Raw genomic sequence first — 23,786 nt, 5'->3', positions numbered from 1 at the left:
GCCCAAAAGCGGTACAAAAAGTTAGGTAGGGTGATGTGTCTCCCAAATGAAGGCTCCAAGAAAGAGATTTTATGGTGAGTGCCAAAAATCCTTCTTTCTTTATCGCTTCATTGGGTGCACAGGTAACCATGGGATGTCCCAAAGTAGTCCCAAGGGTGGGAACAGAAAGAATGCAAAGAAAACAGACTTAGGTTGTCAGTGTGTAACCACCGCCTGCAGCACCTTCCTTCCCAGGCCTGCATCAGACAAGGCATGGGTATGAACCCTATAAAGCCTTTTGAAATTGTGCGATGATGACTAAGTTGCAGCTTTACAAATCTATAAAGCCAAAGCCTGGTGACGAGCTGCCCAGGAAGCTCCAACCGCCCATGTGGAATGAGCCTTTACCCCCTGAGGAGGCGGTTTGTCCTGAACGCGGTATGCCTCCAATATTGTCTAAATAATCCAACGGGCAATAGTGGGTTTGGAAGTTGGAAGCCCCTTAAGACGACCTTCAGAGATGACAAATAGGGCATCAGAGAGGCGAAAGGAAGCAGTACTTGAGAGGTAGACTCTGACCAGATCCAACTTGTGGAGGGACTTTTCCAGGGGATAGACTGGAGAGGGACATAGAGAAGGAAGGACAATGTCTTCATTAATGTGAAATGAAGAGACCACCTTAGGCAAGAAAGAAGGAATAGGTCTGAGAACTACCTTGTCCCGATGTAGAATCAGGAACGGAGAATGGCAGGATAATGCCGCTAACTCCGAAACTCTCCTGATGGACATAATAGCAACTAAAAAGGAAACTTTCCATGACAGGAGAGAAGACGGAATGTCTTGAATGGGCTCAAAAAGAGCGAGCTGGAGTATGCCAAGGACAAGGTAAAGATCCCATGGATCTATTGGGCGAAGAAAAGTCTTTACCTGGGAGCGAGAAGCCAGATTTAGTAACATAGTAACATAGTTAGTAAGGCCGAAAAAAGACATTTGTCCATCCAGTTCAGCCTATATTCCATCATAGTAAATACCCAGATCTACGTCCTTCTACAGAACCTAATAATTGTATGATACAATATTGTTCTGCTCCAGGAAGACATCCAGGCCTCTCTTGAACCCCTCGACTGAGTTCGCCATCACCACCTCTTCAGGCAAGCAATTCCAGATTCTCACTGCCCTAACAGTAAAGAATCCTCTTCTATGTTGGTGGAAAAACCTTCTCTCCTCCAGACGCAAAGAATGCCCCCTTGTGCCCGTCACCTTCCTTGGTATAAACAGATCCTCAGCGAGATATTTGTATTGTCCCCTTATATACTTATACATGGTTATTAGATCGCCCCTCAGTCGTCTTTTTTCTAGACTAAATAATCCTAATTTCGCTAATCTATCTGAGTATTGTAGTTCTCCCATCCCCTTTATTAATTTTGTTGCCCTCCTTTGTACTCTCTCTAGTTCCATTATATCCTTCCTGAGCACCGGTGCCCAAAACTGGACACAGTACTCCATGTGCGGTCTAACTAGGGATTTGTACAGAGGCAGTATAATGCTCTCATCATGTGTATCCAGACCTCTTTTAATGCACCCCATGATCCTGTTTGCCTTGGCAGCTGCTGCCTGGCACTGGCTGCTCCAGGTAAGTTTATCATTAACTAGGATCCCCAAGTCCTTCTCCCTGTCAGATTTACCCAGTGGTTTCCCGTTCAGTGTGTAATGGTGATATTGATTCCCTCTTCCCATGTGTATAACCTTACATTTATCATTGTTAAACTTCATCTGCCACCTTTCAGCCCAAGTTTCCAACTTATCCAGATCCATCTGTAGCAGAATACTATCTTCTCTTGTATTAACTGCTTTACATAGTTTTGTATCATCTGCAAATATCGATATTTTACTGTGTAAACCTTCTACCAGATCATTAATGAATATGTTGAAGAGAACAGGTCCCAATACTGACCCCTGCGGTACCCCACTGGTCACAGCGACCCAGTTAGAGACTATACCATTTATAACCACCCTCTGCTTTCTATCACTAAGCCAGTTACTAACCCATTTACACACATTTTCCCCCAGACCAAGCATTCTCATTTTGTGTACCAACCTCTTGTGCGGCACGGTATCAAACGCTTTGGAAAAATCGAGATATACCACGTCCAATGACTCACCGTGGTCCAGTCTATAGCTTACCTCTTCATAAAAACTGATTAGATTGGTTTGACAGGAGCGATTTCTCATAAACCCATGCTGATATGGAGTTAAACAGTTATTCTCATTGAGATAATCCAGAATAACATCCCTCAGAAACCCTTCAAATATTTTACCAACAATAGAGGTTAGACTTACTGGCCTATAATTTCCAGGTTCACTTTTAGAGCCCTTTTTGAATATTGGCACCACATTTGCTATGCGCCAGTCCTGCGGAACAGACCCTGTCGCTATAGAGTCACTAAAAATAAGAAATAATGGTTTATCTATTACATTACTTAGTTCTCTTAGTACTCGTGGGTGTATGCCATCCGGACCCGGAGATTTATCTATTTTAATCTTATTTAGCCGGTTTCGCACCTCTTCTTGGGTTAGATTGGTGACCCTTAATATAGGGTTTTCATTGTTTCTTGGGATTTCACCTAGCATTTCATTTTCCACCGTGAATACCGTGGAGAAGAAGGTGTTTAATATATTAGCTTTTTCCTCGTCATCTACAACCATTCTTTCCTCACTATTTTTTAAGGGGCCTACATTTTCAGTTTTTATTCTTTTACTATTGATATAGTTGAAGAACAGTTTGGGATTAGTTTTACTCTCCTTAGCAATGTGCTTCTCTGTTTCCTTTTTGGCAGCTTTAATTAGTTTTTTAGATAAAGTATTTTTCTCCCTATAGTTTTTTAGAGCTTCAATGGTGCCATCCTGCTTTAGTAGTGCAAATGCTTTCTTTTTACTGTTAATTGCCTGTCTTATTTCTTTGTTTAGCCACATTGGGTTTTTCCTATTTCTAGTCCTTTTATTCCCACAAGGTATAAACCGCTTACACTGCCTATTTAGGATGTTCTTAAACATTTCCCATTTATTTATTTATTTAGTTGGAAAAGAACTGACAGAGCGGAAACCTGACCCTTTAGGGTACTGGGAGATAGACAAGAATCGAGACCCGCTTGTAGAAACCCCAGGATGCAAGCAAGGGAAAAAGACATAGAGACCAAATTGTTGTCCTCACTTCATCGAAAGAAGGCCTTCCAGTATCTGTGGTAGATATGCGAGGATGCTGGTTTTCTTGCCCTAATCATGAATGACCTGATGGGAAAAACCGGCCTCCCTCAGGACTGCGGCCTCAACGGCCATGCTGTTAAACTTAGAGACTGTGAACTCTGGTGGAAGAGGGGGCCTTGTGAGAGAAGATCTGGACAATCTGGAAGCCTCCAGGTAGCATCCATGAGCATGTTCAACAGTTCCGCGTACCAGGCCCTTCTTGGCCAGTCTGGAGCTACCAGGATTACGAGAATTCCTTCTGTCTTTATCTTTTTCATGACTCTCGGAACTAAGGTGAAAGGCGGAAAAAGATAAGCTGGAATTGGGACCACGGGATCACTAGGGCATCACAACCGATGGCTAATGGTTCCTGGGAACGGGCTATGAACTGAGGAACCTTGTGATTCATTTGAGACACCATCAGGTCGATGTCCGGTGTGCCCCATCTCTGGCATATTTGGTTGAAAATGGCGAGATTCAGATGTGATGCGAGACCCCTGATAACTCAGGAAATCGGCTGCCCAGTTTTCCACCCCCGGAATGTGTACGGCTGATATGGCGAGAATGTGACGCTCCGCCCATCGCAGAATCCTTGTTACCTCTGCCATCACCTGTTTGCTTTGAGTCCTGCCTTGATGATTTATGTAAGCCATGGTAGTGGCATTGTCTGATTGTATCCGGACTGGCTGGCCTGCGAGGAGGGACTGCCAGCGGCAAAGGGCAAGAAAAATTGCCCTGATCTCCAGAAGGTTGATGGGGAGAGCGGCTTTTTGGGTGTTCCAGCAACCCTGCGTTTTGTGGTGAAGAAAGACTGCTCCCCAACCAAGGAGACTGGTGTCCGTGGTGAAGACCTGTCACCAGAGAGGAAGGAAGGACTTTCTGCGCAGGACTGAGGCAGATAGCATCCACCAAGTCAGGGACTGCCTGACCTTGAGAGGCAGAAGCACGGGCTGGTCCAGGGAGACTGTCATCTTGTCCCAAGCAGACAAGAGGGCCAGCTGAAGAGGACGAGTATAGAACTGGGCAAAAGGCAAGGCTTCCATGGCGGCAATCATCTTCCCCAGAACTCTCATGCAGGACCGTAGGGGGAGAGGAGTTGGTCGCTTTAGAATGCGGATCTCCTGGCAGAGAAAGAGAAACTTTTCCTTTGGAAGGAAGACACGAAATTGGGCAGTGTCGAACCTCATGCCCAGAAACACAAGATGCTGAGCTGGGTCAGGGAGGACTTCTCTCTGTTGACAATCCAGCCAAGATGGACCAGTGTGTCCAAGGTGATCTGAAGACTCAGGTCGCAGTCTTGGTGGGACGACCCCTTGATCAGAAGATCATCCAAGTAAGGGATTATGAGAATCCCCTTAGAACGAAGGATGGCCATGACCGCTGCTATGACATTCGAGAACACTCTGGGGGCAGAGGCCAGGCTGAAGGGAAGAGCAGTGAACTGATAGTGGTCCTCCTGGATCGCAAACCGTAGGAATCTCTGGTGCTGAACTCAAACAGGAATGTGAAGATAAGCATCCTGAATGTCTACAGAGCAAAGAAATTCTTCCGGTTCCATGGAGGTGATTACCGAACGTAGGAGCTCCATCCTGAAATGACGGATCCGAACATGACGGTTGAGTCGCTTGAGGTCCAAAATCTGATGGAGCGATCCCTCTTTCTTTGGGACTATGAAAAGATTGGAATAGAACCCTGAAAACCATTTGCTCTGGGGAACGGATATGATTACTCCTGTGCTTAGTATGGAAGAGATGGCCTGAAGAACCCCTGGGCCTTGCGACAGGAGTCGTGGTGGGCGAGACAGAAAGAAACATCTTCCTGGGGGGAAGAAAAGTTGATTTTGTAACCGGACTTCACTATCTCTCTGACCCAGGCATCGTCCACCACCAACAACCATGTGTCCCGGAAGAAAAGAAGCCAGCCTGCCACAATGGAGAGATTCCCGGGTGGGGATGACCCATCTCGTCGAAGAGAACATGTTGGCTCGGGACCCTGAACGCTTGGAAGAACAACCCTTTGGTCACCAGTGAGGAGCTGGTTTAAAGGACGGCTTCTTCCTTTCCCCTTGGGTGGAATAGCAGTCCTGCTGGGAGGGAGTCCCTGAAGAAGAGAAGGGCTGAAAGGAATGAAATTGAAGCAACTTTTTCTTATTGAAAGGATGTTTAAGCCTGGACTGGGGCAGAGAGGTACTTTTCCCACCACTAGCATCTGAAATTATCTGATCCAATTTGGACCTGAAAGCCAAGGTTAGTGAGAGTGTTTTTGAGGGTGGATCTGCATTCCACGCTTTCAACCAGAGAATGCGGCATATAGCAATGATGCTGCTGTATGCCCTGGCGTAACAACCGGCCTCATCCAAGGAGGCGGTCAGAAGATATTTGCCGGCATGCGCAATCTGGTCTGTCAAATCTGCCATCTCATCCGGTGGAGCTGCCGCTAGGATATCATGTCAAAGCATTCTTGCCCAGTTCGACATGGACTTTGCCACCCAGGTGGAGGCAAAAATGGAATTGAGGGAGGCACCAGCCGCTTCAAGGGCTGATTTAGCCAAGGCCTCAATCTACCTATCGATAGCATCCTTAACCCCTTCAAGACCCAGCCTATTTTGACCTTAAAGACCTTGCCGTTTTTTGCAATTCTGACCAGTGTCCCTTTATGAGGTAATAACTCAGGAACGCTTCAACGGATCCTAGCGGTTCTGAGATTGTTTTTTCGTGACATATTGGGCTTCATGTTAGTGGTAAATTTAGGTCAATAAATTCTGCATTTATTTGTGATAAACACGGAAATTTGGCGAAAATTTTGAAAATTTCGCAATTTTCACATTTTGAATTTTTATTCTGTTAAACCAGAGAGATATGTGACACAAAATAGTTAATAAATAACATTTCCCACATGTTTACTTTACATCAGCACAATTTTGGAAACAAAATTTTTTTTTGTTAGGAAGTTATAAAGGTTAAAATTTGACCAGCGATTTGTCATTTTTACAACGAAATTTACAAAACCATTTTTTTTAGGGACCACCTCACATTTGAAGTCAGTTTGAGGGGTCTATATGGCTGAAAATACCCAAAAGTGACACCATTCTAAAAACTGCACCCCTCAAGGTACTCAAAACCACATTCAAGAAGTTTATTAACCCTTCAGGTGCTTCACAGCAGCAGAAGCAACATGGAAGGAAAAAATGAACATTTAACTTTTTAGTCACAAAAATTATCTTTTAGCAACAATTTTTTTATTTTCCCAATGGTAAAAGGAGAAACTGAACCACGAAAGTTGTTGTCCAATTTGTCCAGAGTACGCTGATACCTCATATGTGGGGGTAAACCACTGTTTGGGCGCACGGCAGGGCTTGGAAGGGAAGGAGCGCCATTTGACTTTTTGAATCTAAAATTGGCTCCACTCTTTAGCGGACACCATGTCACGTTTGGAGAGCCCCCGTGTGCCTAAAAATTGGAGCTCCCCCACAAGTGACCCCATTTTGGAAACTAGACGCCCCAAGGAACTTATCTAGATGCATAGTTAGCACTTTGAACCCCCAGGTGCTTCACAAATTGATCCGTAAAAATGAAAAAGTACTTTTTTTTCACAAAAAAATTCTTTTAGCCTCAATTTTTTCATTTTCACATGGGCAACAGGATAAAATGGATCCTAAAATGTGTTGGGCAATTTCTCCTGAGTACACCAATACCTCACATGTGGGGGTAAACCACTGTTTGGGCACATGGTAAGGCTCGGAAGGGAAGGAGCGCCATTTGACTTTTTGAATGAAAAATTATTTCCATCGTTAGCGGACACCATGTCGCGTTTGGATAGCTCCTGTGTGCCTAAACATTGGCGCTCCCCCACAAGTGACCCCATTTTGGAAACTAGACCCCCCAAGGAACTTATTTAGATGCCTAGTGAGCACTTTAAACCCTCAGGTGCTTCACAAATTGATCTGTAAAAATGAAAAAGTACTTTTTTTTCACAAAAAAATTATTTTCGCCTCAATTTTTTCATTTTCACATGGGCAGTAGGATAAAATGGATCATAAAATTTGTTGGGCAATTTCTCCCGAGTACGCCGATACCTCATATGTGGGGGTAAACCACTGTTTGGGCACACGGCAGGGCTCGGAAGGGAAGGCGCGCCATTTGACTTTTTGAATGGAAAATTAGCTCCAATTGTTAGCGGACACCATGTCGCGTTTGGAGAGCCCCCTGTGTGCCTAAACATTGGAGCTCCCCCACAAGTGACCCCATTTTGGAAACTAGACCCCCCAAGGAACTTATCTAGATGCATATTGAGCACTTTAAACCCCCAGGTGCTTCACAGAAGTTTATAACGCAGAGCCATGAAAATAAAAAATAATTTTTCTTTCCTCAAAAATGATTTTTTAGCCTGGAATTTCCTATTTTGCCAAGGATAATGGGAGAAATTGGACCCCAAATATTGTTGTCCAGTTTGTCCTGAGTACGCTGATACCCCATATGTGGGGGTAAACCACTGTTTGGGCGCACGGCAGGGCTCGGAAGGGATGGCACGCCATTTGGCTTTTTAAATGGAAAATTAGCTCCAATCATTAGCGGACACCATGTCACGTTTGGAGAGCCCCTGTGTGCTTAAACATTGGAGATCCCCCAGAAATGACACCATTTTGGAAACTAGACCCCCAAAGGAACTAATCTAGATGTGTGGTGAGGACTTTGAACCCCCAAGTGCTTCACAGAAGTTTATAACGCAGAGCCATGAAAATAAAAAAAAAAATTATTTTCTCAAAAATGATCTTTTAGCCTGCAATTTTTTATTTTCCCAAGGGTAACAGGAGAAATTTGACCCCAAAAGTTGTTGTCCAGTTTCTCCTGAGTACGCTGATACCCCATATGTGGGGGTAAATCACTGTTTGGGCACATGCCGGGGTTCGGAAGTGAAGTAGTGACGTTTTGAAATGCAGACTTTGATGGAATGCTCTGTGGGCGTCACGTTGCGTTTGCAGAGCCCCTGATGTGGCTTAACAGTAGAAACCCCCCACAAGTGACCCCATTTTGGAAACTAGACCCCCAAAGGAACTTATCTAGATGTGTGGTGAGCACTTTGAACCCCCAAGTGCTTCATAGAAGTTTATAATGCAGAGCCGTGAAAATAATAAATACGTTTTCTTTCCTCAAAAATAATTATTTAGCCCAGAATTTTTTAATTTTCCCAAGGGTAACAGGAGAAATTTGACCCCAAAAGTTGTTGTCCAGTTTCTCCTGAGTACGGTGATACCCCATATGTGGGGGTAAACTACTGTTTGGGCACATGCCGGGGCTTGGAATTGAAGTAGTGACGTTTTGAAATGCAGACTTTGATGGAATGCTCTGCGGGCGTCACGTTGCGTTTGCAGAGCCCCTGATGTGCCTAAACAGTAGAAACCCCCCACAAGTGACCCCATTTTGGAAACTAGACCCTGAAAGGAACTTATCTAGATGTGTGGTGAGCACTTTGAACCCCCAAGTGCTTCATAGAAGTTTATAATGCAGAGCCGTGAAAATAATAAATACGTTTTCTTTCCTCAAAAATAATTATTTAGCCCAGAATTTTTTATTTTCCCAAGGGTTACAGGAGAAATTGGACCCCAAAAGTTGTTGTCCAGTTTCTCCTGAGTACGCTGATACCCCATATGTGGGGGTAAACCACTGTTTGGGCACACGTCGGGGCTCAGAAGGGAAGTAGTGACTTTTGAAATGCAGACTTTGATGGAATGGTCTGCGGGTGTCACGTTGCGTTTGCAGAGCCCCTGGTGTGCCTAAACAGTAGAGACCCCCCACAAGTGACCCCATTTTAGAAACTAGACCCCCCAAGGAACTTATCTAGATATGTGGTGAGCACTTTGAACCCCCAAGTGCTTCACAGACGTTTACAACGCAGAGCCGTGAAAATAAAAAATCATTTTTCTTTCCTCAAAAATTATGTTTTAGCAAGCATTTTTTTAGATTCACAAGGGTAACAGGAGAAATTGGACCCCAGTAATTGTTGCGCAGTTTGTCCCGAGTATGCTGGTACCCCATATGTGGGGGTAAACCACTGTTTGGGCACACGTCAGGGCTCGGAAGTGAGGGAGCACCATTTGACTTTTTGAATACGAGATTGGCTGGAATCAATGGTGGCGCCATGTTGCGTTTGGAGACCCCTGATGTGCCTAAACAGTGGTAACCCCTCAATTCTAACTCCAACACTAACCCCAACACACCCCTAACCCTAATCCCAACTGTAGCCATAATCCTAATCACAACCCTAACGCCAACACACCCCTAACCACAACACTAACCCCAACACACCCCTAACCCTAACCACAACCCTAATTCCAACCCTAACCCTAAGGCTATGTGCCCACGTTGCGGATTCGTGTGAGATATTTCCGCACCATTTTTGAAAAATCTGCGGGTAAAAGGCACTGTGTTTTACCTGCGGATTTTCCGCGTATTTCCAGTGTTTTTTGTGCGGACTTCACCTGCGGATTCCTATTGAGGAACAGGTGTAAAACGCTGCGGAATCCGCACAAAGAATTGACATGCTGCGGAAAATACAACGCAGCGTTCCCGCGCGGTATTTTCCGCACCATGGGCACAGCGGATTTGGTTTTTCATATGTTTACATGGTACTGTAAACGTGATGGAAAACTGCTACGAATCCTCAGCCAAATCCGCACCATGTGCACATAGCCTAATTCTAAAGGTATGTGCACACGCTGCGGATCCGCAGCAGTTTCCCATGAGTGTACAGTTCAATGTAAACCTATGGGAAACAAAAATCGCTGCACACATGCTGCGGAAAAACTGCACGGAAACACAGCGGTTTACATTCCGCAGCATGTCACTTCTTTGTGCGGATTCCGCAGCGGTTTTACAACTGCTCCAATAGAAAATCGCAATTGTAAAACCGCAGTGAAATGCGCAGAAAAAAACGCGGTAAATCCGCCATAAATCCGCAGCGGTTTAGCACTGCGGATTTATCAAATCCGCAGCGGAAAAATCCGCAGAGGACCAGAATACGTGTGCACATTCCTAACCCTAACCCTAGCCCTAACCCTAACCCTACCCCTAACCCTACCCCTAACCCTACCCCTAACCCTACCCCTAACCCTACCCCTAACCCTACCCCTAACCCTACCCCTAACCCTAACCCTACCCCTACCCCTACCCCTAACCTTAACCCTAACCCTACCCCTAACCCTAACCCTACCCCTAACCCTAACCCTATTCTAACATTAGTGGAAAAAAAAAAAATTCTTTATTTTTTTATTGTCCCTATGGGGGTGACAAAGGGGGGGGGGGTCATTTATTATTTTTTTTATTTTGATCACTGAGATAGATTATATCTCAGTGATCAAAATGCACTTTGGAACGAATCTGCCGGCCGGCAGATTCGGCGGGCGCACTGCGCATGCGCCCGCCATTTTGGAAGATGGCGGCGCCCGGGAGAAGACGGACGGGACCACGGCTGGATCGGTAAGTATGATAGGGTGGGGGGGGACCACGGGGGGGGGGATCGGAGCACGGGGGGGGGAATCGGAGCGCGGGAGGGGTGGAACGGAGCGCGGGGGCGTGGAACGGAGCACGGGGGGCTGGAATGGAGCACAGGGGGGTTGAACGGAGCACGGGGGGGGTGGATCGGAGTGCAGGGGGGGTGATTGGAGCACGGGGGGGTGATTGGAGCACGGGTGGAGCGGACACGAGCACGGGGGGGAGCGGAGCACTGGACGGAGGGGAGCCGGAGCAGTGTAACGGCCAGATCGGGGGGGTGGGGGGGCGATCGGAGGGGTGGGGTGGGGGCACACTAGTATTTCCAGCCATGGCCGATGATATTTCAGCATCGGCCATGGCTGGATTGTAATATTTCACCCGTTATAATGGGTGAAATATTACAAATCGCTCTGATTGGCAGTTTCACTTTCAACAGCCAATCAGAGCGATCGTAGCCACGAGGGGGTGAAGCCACCCCCCCTGGGCTAAACTACCACTCCCCCTGTCCCTGCAGATCGGGTGAAATGGGAGTTAACCCTTTCACCCGATCTGCAGGGACGCGATCTTTCCATGACGCCGCATAGGCGTCATGGGTCGGAATGGCACCGACTTTCATGACGCCTACGTGGCGTCAAAGGTCGGGAAGGGGTTAAGAGATGCACCGTCCGGCAGAGACAAGACTGTCTTGGAAGACAGGCGAGAAACTGGCGGGTACACATTAGGGGACTCTGCCCATCTACCAACGAGGTCTGGGCTAAAGGGAAGAATGTTTAGCTGCTTGCTTCCCAGGAAGCGCATTTGAGGATGTTCCCAGTGTTTGGCCATAATCGCTTCAAATTCCCTGTGATTGGGAAAGTCCGGGAAAGACGTTTTACCCATTTGAAGGAAATAGAGTGCTCCTGAGCAGGTGCCTTGTCCTCCTTTAGGTTAAGAGTTTGGGTAATTGCCAAGATAAGGCTATTAACCATATCCTGCATTTTTAAGACCTGGTCCAAATCAGACTCATACTCAGACCGGGAATTCGCATCCGACCCAAAAGCTGCCTCCGAGGAGGGGGTATGGGAAGAGGAGGGCATCCTAGAGAATGTAGAGGGACCCGGGGAACTGGAGGAGGAACTGGAAAGGGCCTGCTTCCCTTGCTTTGTACCCAATCTATCCCTGAGAAGGTTGTGGTCAGGTGCGTGCAAATCACCGTGAGAGGCATTCAGAGCACTGGTGTCGGCAGACAAATGTGGAAGACACTTCAGGACCTGGACCAGGGACTGAGATACGTATGTCAGATCAGAGACCGACTGTGACATGGCAACAGCCCACTCTGGAGGGAGAGGTGTGCTCTCATCCCGGGTGTTAAGGTGCTACCATGGAGCAGACATGGAAGGACGGCAGGATGGGCAGAAAGGGGAAGGCTGACCTGAAGACCACTTTCTTTTGCAAAGGGCACAGGCATAATGAGCCACAGTAGGCTTAGAGGGGCAACGAGAAGCCTCTGGAGGGTTGGGCATAAGTCGAGCCTTGGTAATACTGCTGAGAAGGGCTATATAGGGGGACAGAGAAAGGAAGGAGAGGGAGAGGGCAGAGCTTACCAGATGTCAGCATCGGTCAGCAGATGACTGTGAGATTAGCTGTGTGCCCCTGTGCCAGATGTCTGCAGGTAGATGTAAAGAGGAAGGCGCAGGAAATGTGCAGAAAAAGGCAGTGTCTCAGACAGGATTTACGATCTGTTGAGGCACACATTTCGAAATAGCATCGGCTGTGCTGAATACAGCAAGGACGATGCAGTGCGGAGGGCATGACTGAAATGCCGGCCGGTGAAAGAGAAAGAATCCCTCTGATTGGCTGACAAACTGGGAGGCGTGAACAGCCAGGAAGATCTGCTGGCCGGCGAGAAACAGAAGATGCCCCTCCGATTGGTGAATCCCCGGGGTCGTGTACCGGCAGGGAGAGGGAGCTCCACGATAGAAGCAAAAAAGGGCGCTGAGGAGATGCACGTGAAGCGGGGTGAGTGGCCAGGTCAGAGCAGGAGAATCTCTGACCCAGCAAAGACCTCCTATTGGTCTAAAAGAGCACAAAATTCAAATGCACGGTGGTGAGTGGCTGGGGAAGCCAGTGAGGAAAGAAAGAGTGTTGTTCCCAAGGTCTGGGACCAGCCAGGAAGAAATGGCTGCAGCTGTGCAGGGATCACTGCACTAAAGCCGCCCTGTCCCCTGTTAAGGAACAGAGATGCTGTCAAGTTCTGCCATGCGCCGCTGTGGGGAAGGAAACATACATACACTACCTGCAAGCTCCAAGGTCCACTGTTCCTCTTCAACGATGAGGATGCCTTCAGGAGCCCTCTGGTGCATGAGTTTCCTGGTATGATAAATCCTGCTTCCCGCACCATCTCCAAATGGCGCAGAAGACGGCATCAACCCCTTACAAGAAGGGGGATGGCCACCAATAGTGACCAACGTCTTCCTCCCAGCTCTCTCTGAGGAGAGGGGTAGGGAGGAGAAAAGGCTAGGACCGGCCACCGGGAATCACCCTGAAACACCTGTAAAGGTGACAGGGGATCAGGTCCTGCCTGCATGTCCGAGAGTGGGCGATGTGGATGACGCCACACTGCTCTTTTGGTAACATAAATACTGGAAAACAGGGTGAGAAATTACACCCGTTTACCCTAAGGTAGAAGACATGAAAGACAAAGAGAAAAGATTAATAAAAACACACAGGTTACGTGAAAAGGAAAATGCAGATCTGGGATCACATCCAGGTCTGCATCCTACAGACACTAAGCTTAAACTGAGGTGCTTGGTGCCTGTCAGTGGGTGTATACTGCTGAGGAGGAGCTATTTTTCCTTTTTTGCCTATTGTCAACCTCCCAGCGACAGCAGCGTACACCCATAGTTACCTGTGTCCCCCATGGAAGTGAAAACAAAATTTGTTATACATTCCCTTTAAGTTCAGATAAAGGTATTATATGGACATGCACTGATAAAAAAAGGCCAATACACTAACCAATGTACAGTACTTTAATTGGGCTGTCCAGATGAGGTTTTTCACACTGCCCGAGTGTCCATGTGAAAAAAAAATTGCAACATGAACTATTGACTTCCGTATTGTGGATGAGATTCATTGGATCAGCAGATTTTTATGGATACAATACCATAATTAACATAGGAAACTGAATTTTACCATGCATGTTTAAATTGTTGAGATATAACTATGGATGCCACATGGATGTCACATGGACATGAATTTTGGACACACGAATGGTACATGCATGAAAATCATCTGAGTTTTCTAGGTGAAAATCGGATGATTTTTCATGCGCTCGTTTGACCTCAGCCTACAGCAAGTAAAAACAAAGATATAATAATCATACATGCCAAAAACCTGCAAACTGTGGTGGTTTATATTATGCATATACAGTATGATACACACTTAAATTATATACCATCAGTCATAGAACTTGCATATGACTCACCTGTTCTGTGATATTAGCATAGAGTTCTCGTATAACGTGATTCTGATGAATAATTTGCATAGTTATTGGAATATTTTCTGCAATGGAAAAAAAAAACATGTTTGACTCCTAACAGCAATCCATCTTCTCATTTCCAAAGTCTCCCCCACCTAACATTAATAGTTTAATCACGATTCCAAAATGTATGAAAAATATTTGCACACAGTAGTATGTCATCATTAACCCCATCACTTTTATTACAGAATAACTTTATCTTTTAGGAGCTTCTGCTAATCAACAAGACGAATTTCAGCTTTAAGACTCGATAACACTTTATGCCAAGTGCATTTTCCTGACTCTTGTAGAATAAATAATAGCATAACTCCTCTAAAATCGAATACTTTTAAAGTTGTGCTGATTTCTAAGGATCCTACCTCGTTCTCCTCCTTGTAGTCCTCTGAGCATAAGAATAAAGTGCAGATTGTCATCCACATCACTAAGTGTTAGCATAGCGAGACCTCGTTCACCTGATTCCTCTGGGGAATCCGGTATCAGAAGGGCATTAAAAGACTCTGTTAGAAAAAAAGTCATGCTAATTTAAATGTTATTATTTTCCGCTTTTACTTCTTTGTTCCACAAAATCCATTTCAGACGTTAAAATCTTTATTTTACTTTTTCTATTTTTATGAAAATGAATAATAGCTAATTACCTGTAAACAGAGCCCTGTGACGAATAATCTTGCCCGAAATTTCAGGTTCAGAAAGCGTTGTTGTCATTAGGGAAACAAGGATGTGTCCCAAGCGCAGAAGTTGTAGAGAAGTACGAGGAATGGATCTCCATATACCACAGATCTGGTTAAAAAAAATCTTGTTACTGAAAGTGAGTCAAGGTGGTTCAGAGAATTAAAGGAATTGTTCAGTACTCGAACAACCCCTTCTCCATCACTATGTTTCCCCCAAGTAAATTCATAACACTTATACTTACCTCCATTGTCAAAGCTGTTCCAGCGGTTTCGGCATACGCCTCTCCTGGGGCTCGCGTGACATCTCTCCGGCCAATCAGCGGACTTTTCACTCTTCCTTCCTTCAGACAAATCAGACATCTGGAGGAAGTGAGATAGCAATCACAGATCTCACCTGCTCTGGATATCAATTATGTCCTAGGGAGAGTGAAAAATTTGCTGATTGGCCAGAGGGATGTCACGCGAGCCCCAGAAGAGGCGTACATCGAAACTGCTGGAACAGCATTGGCACTGGAGGTGTGTATAGGTGTTATTATTTCATTTGAGGGAAACAGTGATTGAGAAGTGGTTGTCTTTAAATTAGATATGCTTATTTACTTACTGTGTCACTTTGGGGGTATCCTACTCTGTGTACAGGATGCTCAAACAGCACATTACCATCAAAATCAGAGAAACGAACACGGGAAAGACTATCAAGCCTACAGTCAAAGCAATTTGAAAATATAAAATAAATAAAATAATGGGATTATTCATTTAAATTTTATTTTTCAATTACATTTTAATTAGGAACAAAATTATATAACAGGAGATAAGCAAAACTTTCTGCTGTCAGCACAGATTCAATCCAATTTTGACACTTCTGCTTACAGTAAAGGGCTGTCAGACAGAGTCTTCCCAGAAACTAGCTTTACATTATGCAGACAGTGTATCATGGCTTTCTTGCTTACAGACACAATCTTTGTAAAAATTAGAGCGGAAAACTTATCTAGAACACATTGGTATGTATAACATGAGACAAGAAAGTGATGAAAAGTAATAATATAAAAATAGGAGAACATGTAAGATAATTACACCAAGACATACCCTTTATAGTTGATAGAAAAGAGTACATTGGAACGCTGTACATTAAATTTAGCCTTAGCAAGACCACTGGTAACTGGGGGCCACACACGACTGGAAGCAGTCAAAAATGCCACATACTCTGTCAAAATAAACACAAGCATGAATTCAACACAACCCATAATAGCCGAGTACAACTGAAAAAATAGCTTGGCATTGTATACAGTGGCATGTAAAGGTTTGGGCATCCTTGGTCAAAATTAATGTTATTGTGAACAGTTAAGCAAGTTGAAAATGAAATGATCTCTAAAAGGGCTAAAGTTACAGATTAGTGATGAGCGAGTATACTCGTTACTCGGGTTTCCCCGAGCATGCTCGGGTGATCTTAGAGTATTTGGATGTGCTTGGAGATTTAGTTTTCCTCGTCACAGCTGCATGATTTGCGGCTGCTAGACAGGCTAAATACATGTGGGAATTCCCTAACAAACAGGTAACCCCCACATGTATTCAGGCTGTCTAGTAGTCGCAATTCATGCAGCTGCGGCGAGGAAAACTAAATCTCCAAGCACATCCAAAATACTCGGAGACCACCCGAGCATGCTCGGGGAAACCCGAGTAATGAGTATACTCACTCATCACTATTACAGATGAAACATTTACTTTGTTCTTTAGGAAGAAAAACAATACTGTAATTTTTTACATTTAACAAATTACAAATAGAAGAATGAACAGATTCAAAACTTTGGGCACCCTATATGGCTAGTGCCTAGTAGCACCCCCTTTTGCAAGTAACACAGCTTGTAAACTCTTTTTGCAGCCAGCCAAGAGTCTTTCAATTCTTGTTTGAGGGATTTTCATCTATTCTTCCTTGGAAAATTCTTCTAGTTCTGTGAGATTCTTAGGATGTCTTGCATGCACTGCTATTTTGAGGTCTAGCCACAGATTTTCAATGATGTTCAGGTCAGGGAACATTGAGGGCCATTGTAAAATCTTCAGCTTGCACCTTTTGAGGTAGTCTATTGTGGATTTTGAATTGTGCTTAGGATCATTATCCATTTGTAGTAGCCATCCTCTTTTCAACTTCAGCTTTTTTACAGATGGTGTTATGTTTGCATCAAGGATTTCATGGAATCCATTCTTCCCTCCACCCATGAAATGTTCCCTGTGCCATTGGCAGCAACACAACCCCAAGCATGATTGATCCACCCCTATGCTTAATGGCTGGTGAGATGTTTTCCTGAAATTCTGTGCCCTTTTTTCTCCACACATGCCTCTGATCAGTGTGGGCAAAGAGCTCTATTTTAACTAATCCAAAGGACTTGTTTCCAAAATGCATCAGGCTTGTTTAGATGTTCTTTTGCATTCTTCTGAAGCTGAATTTTGTGGTGAAGATCCAGGAGAGGTTTCCTTCTGATGACTCTTCCATGAAGGTCATATTTCTGCAGGTGCCTCTGAACAGTAGAACAATGTACCACAACTCCAGAGTCTGCTAAATCTCTTTAAAGGTATTTTGCAGTCAAGTGGGGGTTCTGATTTGCCCCTCTAGCAATCCTACGATCAGCTCTCATTGAAATTTTGCTTGGTCTTCCAGACCTTATCTTGGCCTCCACTATTTCTGTTTACTTTTTGTAATTTTTAAAATGTTAAAAATGAAAATATATATATATATATATATATATATATATATTTGCTTAAAATACAAAGTAAATGTGTCATCTTTAAAGGGAACCTGTCACCCCCAAAATCGAAGATGAGCTAAGCCCACCGCCATCAGGGGCTTATCTACAGCATTCTAGAATGCTGTAGATAAGCCTCCGATGTATTCTGAAATATGAGAAAAAGAGGTTAGATTATACTCACCCAGGGGCGGTCCCGCTGCGGTCCGGTCCGATGGGCATCGCGGTCCGGTCCGGGGCCTCCCATCTTCTTACGATGACTTCCTCTTCTTGTATTCTCACTGCAGCTCCGGCGCAGGCGTACTTTGTCAGGTGCCGGGAAAGGTCAGAGAGGCCCATCACCTTCGCACTGCAGTACTTTGCTCTGCCCTCAGCAGGGCAGACAAAGTACGCCGGAGCCACAGCATGAAGACAAGAAGAGGACGTCATCCTATGAAGATGGGAGGCGCCGGACCGCACCGCGACACCCATCGGATCGGACCCCCCCCCCAGGTGAGTATAATCTAACCTCTTTTTCTCATCTTTCATGATACATCGGGGGTTTATCTACAGCATTCCAGAATGCTGTAGATAAGCCCCTGATGCCGGTGGGCTTAGCTCATCTTCGATTTTGAGGGTGACAGGTTCCCTTTAACTTTAGATGGTTTAGGGATAATTTCATCTTCAACTTGCTTAACTGTTCACAATAACAGTAATTCTGACCTCAATGCCCAAACTTGTACATGCCAATGGAAATCTGAAGAAGTCCGTGGATACAGGTGCTGCATACTGATCTGCCAAAATAGAATTAATTCTGTATATATTGAAATATGCAAAGTATTAAGGGCGTTCACCACTAGGAAAACTCCTTCTCAATTTGAATGTTTGACCTGTTAAAATAAAAACATCTATACTCACCTCCCGTGCCAGCACTGTTCCAGCGGTGTCGGCACTGATATTCCTGGGGCTCATAAGAGGTTTTTACATTATGTGAGCACTGGGCCCAATCAACACCAATGTCTCTGTCCCCAAATTCAGACATACAAGTAATCTCAAAGGAGTGAACGACCAGCCGCAGCTCTGACTTCCTCTTGATTACTTAAACGTCTGAAGGCGGTGACAGTGATGCCAGCACTCTTTGGGTGCAGTGCTCAGATGACATGGCATAACCTCACGTCAGCCCCAGGAACACGAGTGCCATCTCCACTTGAACGGCGCCGGCATGGCCGGTGAATATAGGTTTTGTTATTTTAAAGTGGGGAAACATTCAGATTGAGAAGGGGTTTTCCTAATAGTCGCCAACCCCTTTAAGAGAAAAAACACCAATAGAAAAATGACACCATTAAAATAAGAATTGTTAGCTCAAAAAGAGCACAGAAGGAGTTAATATTGGGGATCTGATCTCTATTCACAAACCATTGTGCACATTTGGCTCTGGTCCCGAGGCCACACTCCATTTCTTAATAAGCTAAAGCTGTATTAAATACGTATTCGACAGCAATTTGATGGCTGTTATATATATAAAAGCCATGACCTTGTGTTCCTATATGTCTTTATCTATGCTGTAATTACCTGAGCGGCTATCTTCCACACTGACATCATCAGAGCTTAGGTAGGAACGATCATTATAAAGATCATCTTTTTCTTGGAAATACTCAAACTCGTCAAACATAAACTCAGATTTTTTCAGAGGGAGAGAGGGCGGAAAAGCTGCATAAAAACAGGAAAATAAAGTTAACGCTGAAAAAAAAAGGTTGCATAAGTTGGCAAGAAAAAGACCGGTACATAGTTCAGTAGAGAAACATGGATCATGTAGGAATGTAGGAGACTATGACAGAATTAGGTAGTTGTAAAGAGCACTAAATACATTTTTGAAAAGTCTTACAAGTTTTACTTTTCGGGCAAACCCGACAGCACTGCCCAGGGATTTCTATGGGATTTGCACAGGTGGGTGTAGGGCATTGATTCTTAATGCTCTTACAGCTGATCTTCCCATAATCTTTTGTCCAACGGTTTCGATGCTTGAAAAGAAACAAAAAGCCAGAGATTCATAGGAGGAACTATTGTAGTCTCAAGACACAGACCCAAATACAGAGGAGACCAAAAGGGTACTGCAAGAAAGAAAAGTGACGTAGAGTTGCCTTCTTGCCCTAGAGCAGGTCTCTGTTGAAAGCCTTCCAGCACACCATCTTTAACCAGGAGATAATTAATAACATTATAATGAATGACTAACTCTTCCTATTACCTCTCATTAATTGCCACAAAGGAAGCTTTCTACTATACAATACAAAGACTTTCTCTTAACACATTTCTGCGTGCTCCTATTGTCCTGCTAATTAATTATGCATCTAGTAATCATCAATCACTGCATGGCCTGACCATTCTTTACTACCTTCTGAATAGCCAGCCTTTATACTTTACCTAAAGACTACTTACTGTGTATTCTTACACTACCGGTAGCTACATGCACACATATGTTCATCTATTACATCTGCCGCATGTACCACCTTCTTTCAAACTACAAGTTATTCGATTTTCATTATTTGTCCCCATGCTCCCAAAGTTTTCGCCATTGTAATCCTCCAGGAAATCACACCACCAAATCATTTCTTACCGCTTCACAACGGCATACTACACAGTGGGCTATCCCAAATGGTTTCCCCAGGTCTGGGTGCCAAGTATGTTCGAGGGGGTACGTTTTACCTCCAAGACGACAACCTAAATGGATAAAATACATGAAGAAGTGAATACAGTGAGGAAACATTTAAACCAATAACTAACAAAGAGGAGATATGGTTGTTACATATTATACATCGAATGTAGCCTGCCGTCTCTCATTCCTGGAATATACTACTTGGTTGGCTGCTCTGTGTGCACTCATTCCTACCAGGGGTTACGAGTGTCTTAGAAGAATATGCCGGAGCCAGGCGCTGCCTCTGAGGGTCCGCAACCAAAGAAATGCAGCTCCAACTGCAAACCCACAAGCAGCTTATGCTAACCCTTGCTTCGCCATGATGAGCCACAGGCAAGTCACTGCGCACATGCACAACCAGCAGATGCAGAAGGTATGGATGCTCAAAACTACAAGCATGTGACCAAAAATACAGTGCTTTAGTGAGATCAAATAATCCCAAAAAGCCACAAACATATGCCAGACAGACGTTTTCATAAGCATAAGACCTGTAGATACACAATCTATGGATTCCATAGGTCCCAATAAGCTGGGTCTGGGAGGTTCTGACGAGACTTGCAGTTCCACAATGTCTGGGATGTGAACTCAACTGGATCATGCAGATCACAGAAGACATACAGGCGCTGCCTGTAGTCATATTGCACTGTAACATCGTGAGGAATTTAAGGGGAAAATGTGACACAAAGTGCAGGACCCCGAATATACGACTGGGACATGACTGAATGAAGTTCTGGCAGCTGAAGAGCTCTGTGTAATGGGGCTGAGTTACATAAACATTCCCTCATAGCAACTAATAAGCAATGCTATTCCCTTACATTTACTGTGACACAACATTCCCGAGTCTCCTGAGTGAATCCATAGAAGTGTAAAATAATGATAATATGGCCACATTCACATGTTCAGTATTTGGTTTACATCAATATTTGTAAGACAAAATCAAGACTGGAAAAGTCAGAGGAAAAGTATAATAGAAACAGGTCACCACTTCTGTATTCATCACCCACTCCTGATTTTGGCTTACAAATACTGATGTAAAATACTGACCAAACACTGACCGTGTGAACAAGGCCTAATAGCAAAACTCCTGCTGCTACCTCTTCTCAGCACAGGTCACAGCTCAAGGGCCACATTCGCCACAATTACTACATTAACACATGGAGCTGAGTGAAATTTGTCCTTTAACTCTTTTGTGATGTCTGCTTTGTGCATCTGAGGTACCCGTAGGTTTACCTACAGCCCTGTGTAAACCACATCTAACAGATTGCAATAATAGGAACAGTTCTGCAGATGACAAACTTAGCTCTGCTGCTTGTGTAAGCCCGTAGACTGTTCTATGCATGAAGGTGGATGGTCAATGTCTCAGTGCGCAGACATTACCTGTTGCGTCACTCACAGTGTATATATATGTCTATATACAGTACATAACATGATAAGAATTTGTAGTGCCACTCACCGAGCTGTGCCTTTGAAGGAAGAGGATCCTGTTCAGGTTTGATGGGCAGAATAACTTTACGCCGTGAAGCCTCAGCAGCCAGAATCCATAGAGTGAGCAGCCGCAGGAGGTGGGCATATAATACCTCCATGATAACCCTCTACAGTCAGTGGAGATACCCCTTGAAGAAGTTCGGTACCCTTTTCCCTTTCTTTTCCGTGTAGTCACCAATGTGGGGGACACGTGTTCTCCTTGTCACTTGTGGTCCAGCTCTGCCAGCACCCCTGTCTCTGTCCCTGCACCAGGTCACTGTCCAGAGGGCACAGTTATGTCTTGTTGCTGAGGTACTTTCTAATAGCTGAGAGGGTCAAGAGCTGGATTTATAGAGGAGGACACAGCTAGCAAACAAAGCCCCCCTGCCCACCCCGGCCCCCTTTGCAATCTTGCTGAAGTATATTGCACTCACTCTGAGAGTTGATGAGTCGCTCAGCAGGGTCTCAGCCTGAGGAAAGTGTCTGTTAACAACATTGAATAGCCCAGCGGGGACTCCAGGCTCCCCCCCAAGCCGACACACTCAGACATAGCATCCTGACTCAGCCTGGACCCACCCAGGAGTGAGGGAAGAGGATGAGCCCAGAGAGGAGAGATGGATACACACAGACAGGGAGAGAAAGCTCAGACACTGAGGAGACCACAAGTCAGGGTGCCCACCATCCAGAAATTCCCGGACAGTCCGTTAAAAGTGGGCATGTTTATAATGTCTGTAAAAAATTTTTTAAGGCGTCTGTGAATTTTTTAGAAGTTGAAGAAACATATACAGATTATTTTGATTGTAGTTTCATTGTTTTACAGTTTAACGTGAGCACAGCTAATGTCTTCTTAGCAGAATTATGGGCTGTAGACATGTATCACTTATAATCATAGTAGTTTATTATGGTTTTCCAAAGTATCTGTAAAAAATATTGTCTGTTCATGATTTTTGGTAAGCTGTTCAGAAAAAAATAAAAAGTCAAGTTGGCGACTCTGCCACAAGTATTGGGAGACGTATGGAATGTGGTCATCGTAAAATACCGACCCATTATACACCCGCCAGGAAGAAAGACAAGAGACTCTGAAATGATGGACACGTTATACAGTATATACAGTACATCTCCATAGGAGACTAATGGTTACCGATCCATTCTTTTTATTAATATAGCACAAGTATAACTCTTTCTGCAGCAATATACATCAGTCTCGGTCAATACTAAGTAATCCTAAATTATAGTAGGGTTAAACTCACCTTAATCCTGCAGACTGTCATCAGGGTAGTTATGGTCCAGGCCCAGGACTGCTAGGGTTAGGGTACCGTCACACAGTGCAATTTTCATCGCTACGACGGTACGATCCGTGATGCTCCAGCGTCGTAACAATATCGCTCCAGCGTCGTAGACTGCTGTCACACTTTGCAATCTACGACGCTGGAGCGATAATTTCATGACGTATGTGCGATGTAGAAGCCGTTGGTTACTATGCGCACATCGTATACGATATATGTTACACCATGCAATCATGCCGCCACAGCGGGACACTAGACGACGAAAGAAAGTTTCAAACGATCTGCTACGACGTACGATTCTCAGCGGGGTCCCTGATCGCAGGAGCGTGTCAGACACTGCGATCTCGTAACTATATCGCTCGAACGTCACGAATCGTGCCGTCGTAGCGATCAAAATTGCACTGTGTGACGGTACCCTTACACTAGATCACCTGAGGATGCTCTTGGGGGGTCCAGGTTCTGTTGGAATAACTGGGCCCATGAGGCTCAGTACAAACTACCCCATCTGAATCCGACTTCAGAGCATATCAATTGCTCCTGGTGTCTATCACTTTTAGGGTTAGTTAAAAATATTAATTACTAGTCCTTGCTGGTGATATAACCTGAGACTGCAATGAAAAGTAGACATAGACGTGTTGTGTTTAGTTGGTGGGTTAGTCCTGACAATCACCTCCAATGGAGGACACTATAATTAACACCCTGTTACAGATTCAAATTATACCCTGACTGTCCT

General features: G+C 44.7%; 1 protein-coding gene across 1 annotated transcript in view; it reads right to left on the bottom strand.

Annotated features, from left to right (window-relative positions):
• Positions 1 to 22,248, bottom strand: part of CHRD (chordin) — a 49,030-nt gene extending 26,782 nt beyond the window's left edge. Inside the window, exons 1-9 of the mRNA XM_069726936.1 lie at positions 21,757 to 22,248; positions 20,226 to 20,329; positions 19,497 to 19,632; positions 19,184 to 19,321; positions 15,981 to 16,098; positions 15,499 to 15,595; positions 14,865 to 15,006; positions 14,589 to 14,726; positions 14,176 to 14,252 (exon numbers count right to left, since the gene is read on the bottom strand). Of these exons, the coding sequence (XP_069583037.1) occupies positions 14,176 to 14,252; positions 14,589 to 14,726; positions 14,865 to 15,006; positions 15,499 to 15,595; positions 15,981 to 16,098; positions 19,184 to 19,321; positions 19,497 to 19,632; positions 20,226 to 20,329; positions 21,757 to 21,886 (1,080 nt within the window). The 5' untranslated portion in view covers positions 21,887 to 22,248. The remainder of the gene's footprint in view (positions 1 to 14,175; positions 14,253 to 14,588; positions 14,727 to 14,864; positions 15,007 to 15,498; positions 15,596 to 15,980; positions 16,099 to 19,183; positions 19,322 to 19,496; positions 19,633 to 20,225; positions 20,330 to 21,756) is intronic.
• Between the last annotated feature and the right edge of the window lie 1,538 nt (positions 22,249 to 23,786).

The sequence above is a fragment of the Ranitomeya imitator genome, chromosome 5 (assembly GCF_032444005.1).
Source record: "Ranitomeya imitator isolate aRanImi1 chromosome 5, aRanImi1.pri, whole genome shotgun sequence".
NCBI lineage: Eukaryota > Metazoa > Chordata > Amphibia > Anura > Dendrobatidae > Ranitomeya > Ranitomeya imitator.
This window is presented reverse-complemented; position numbering and strand designations above follow the sequence as displayed.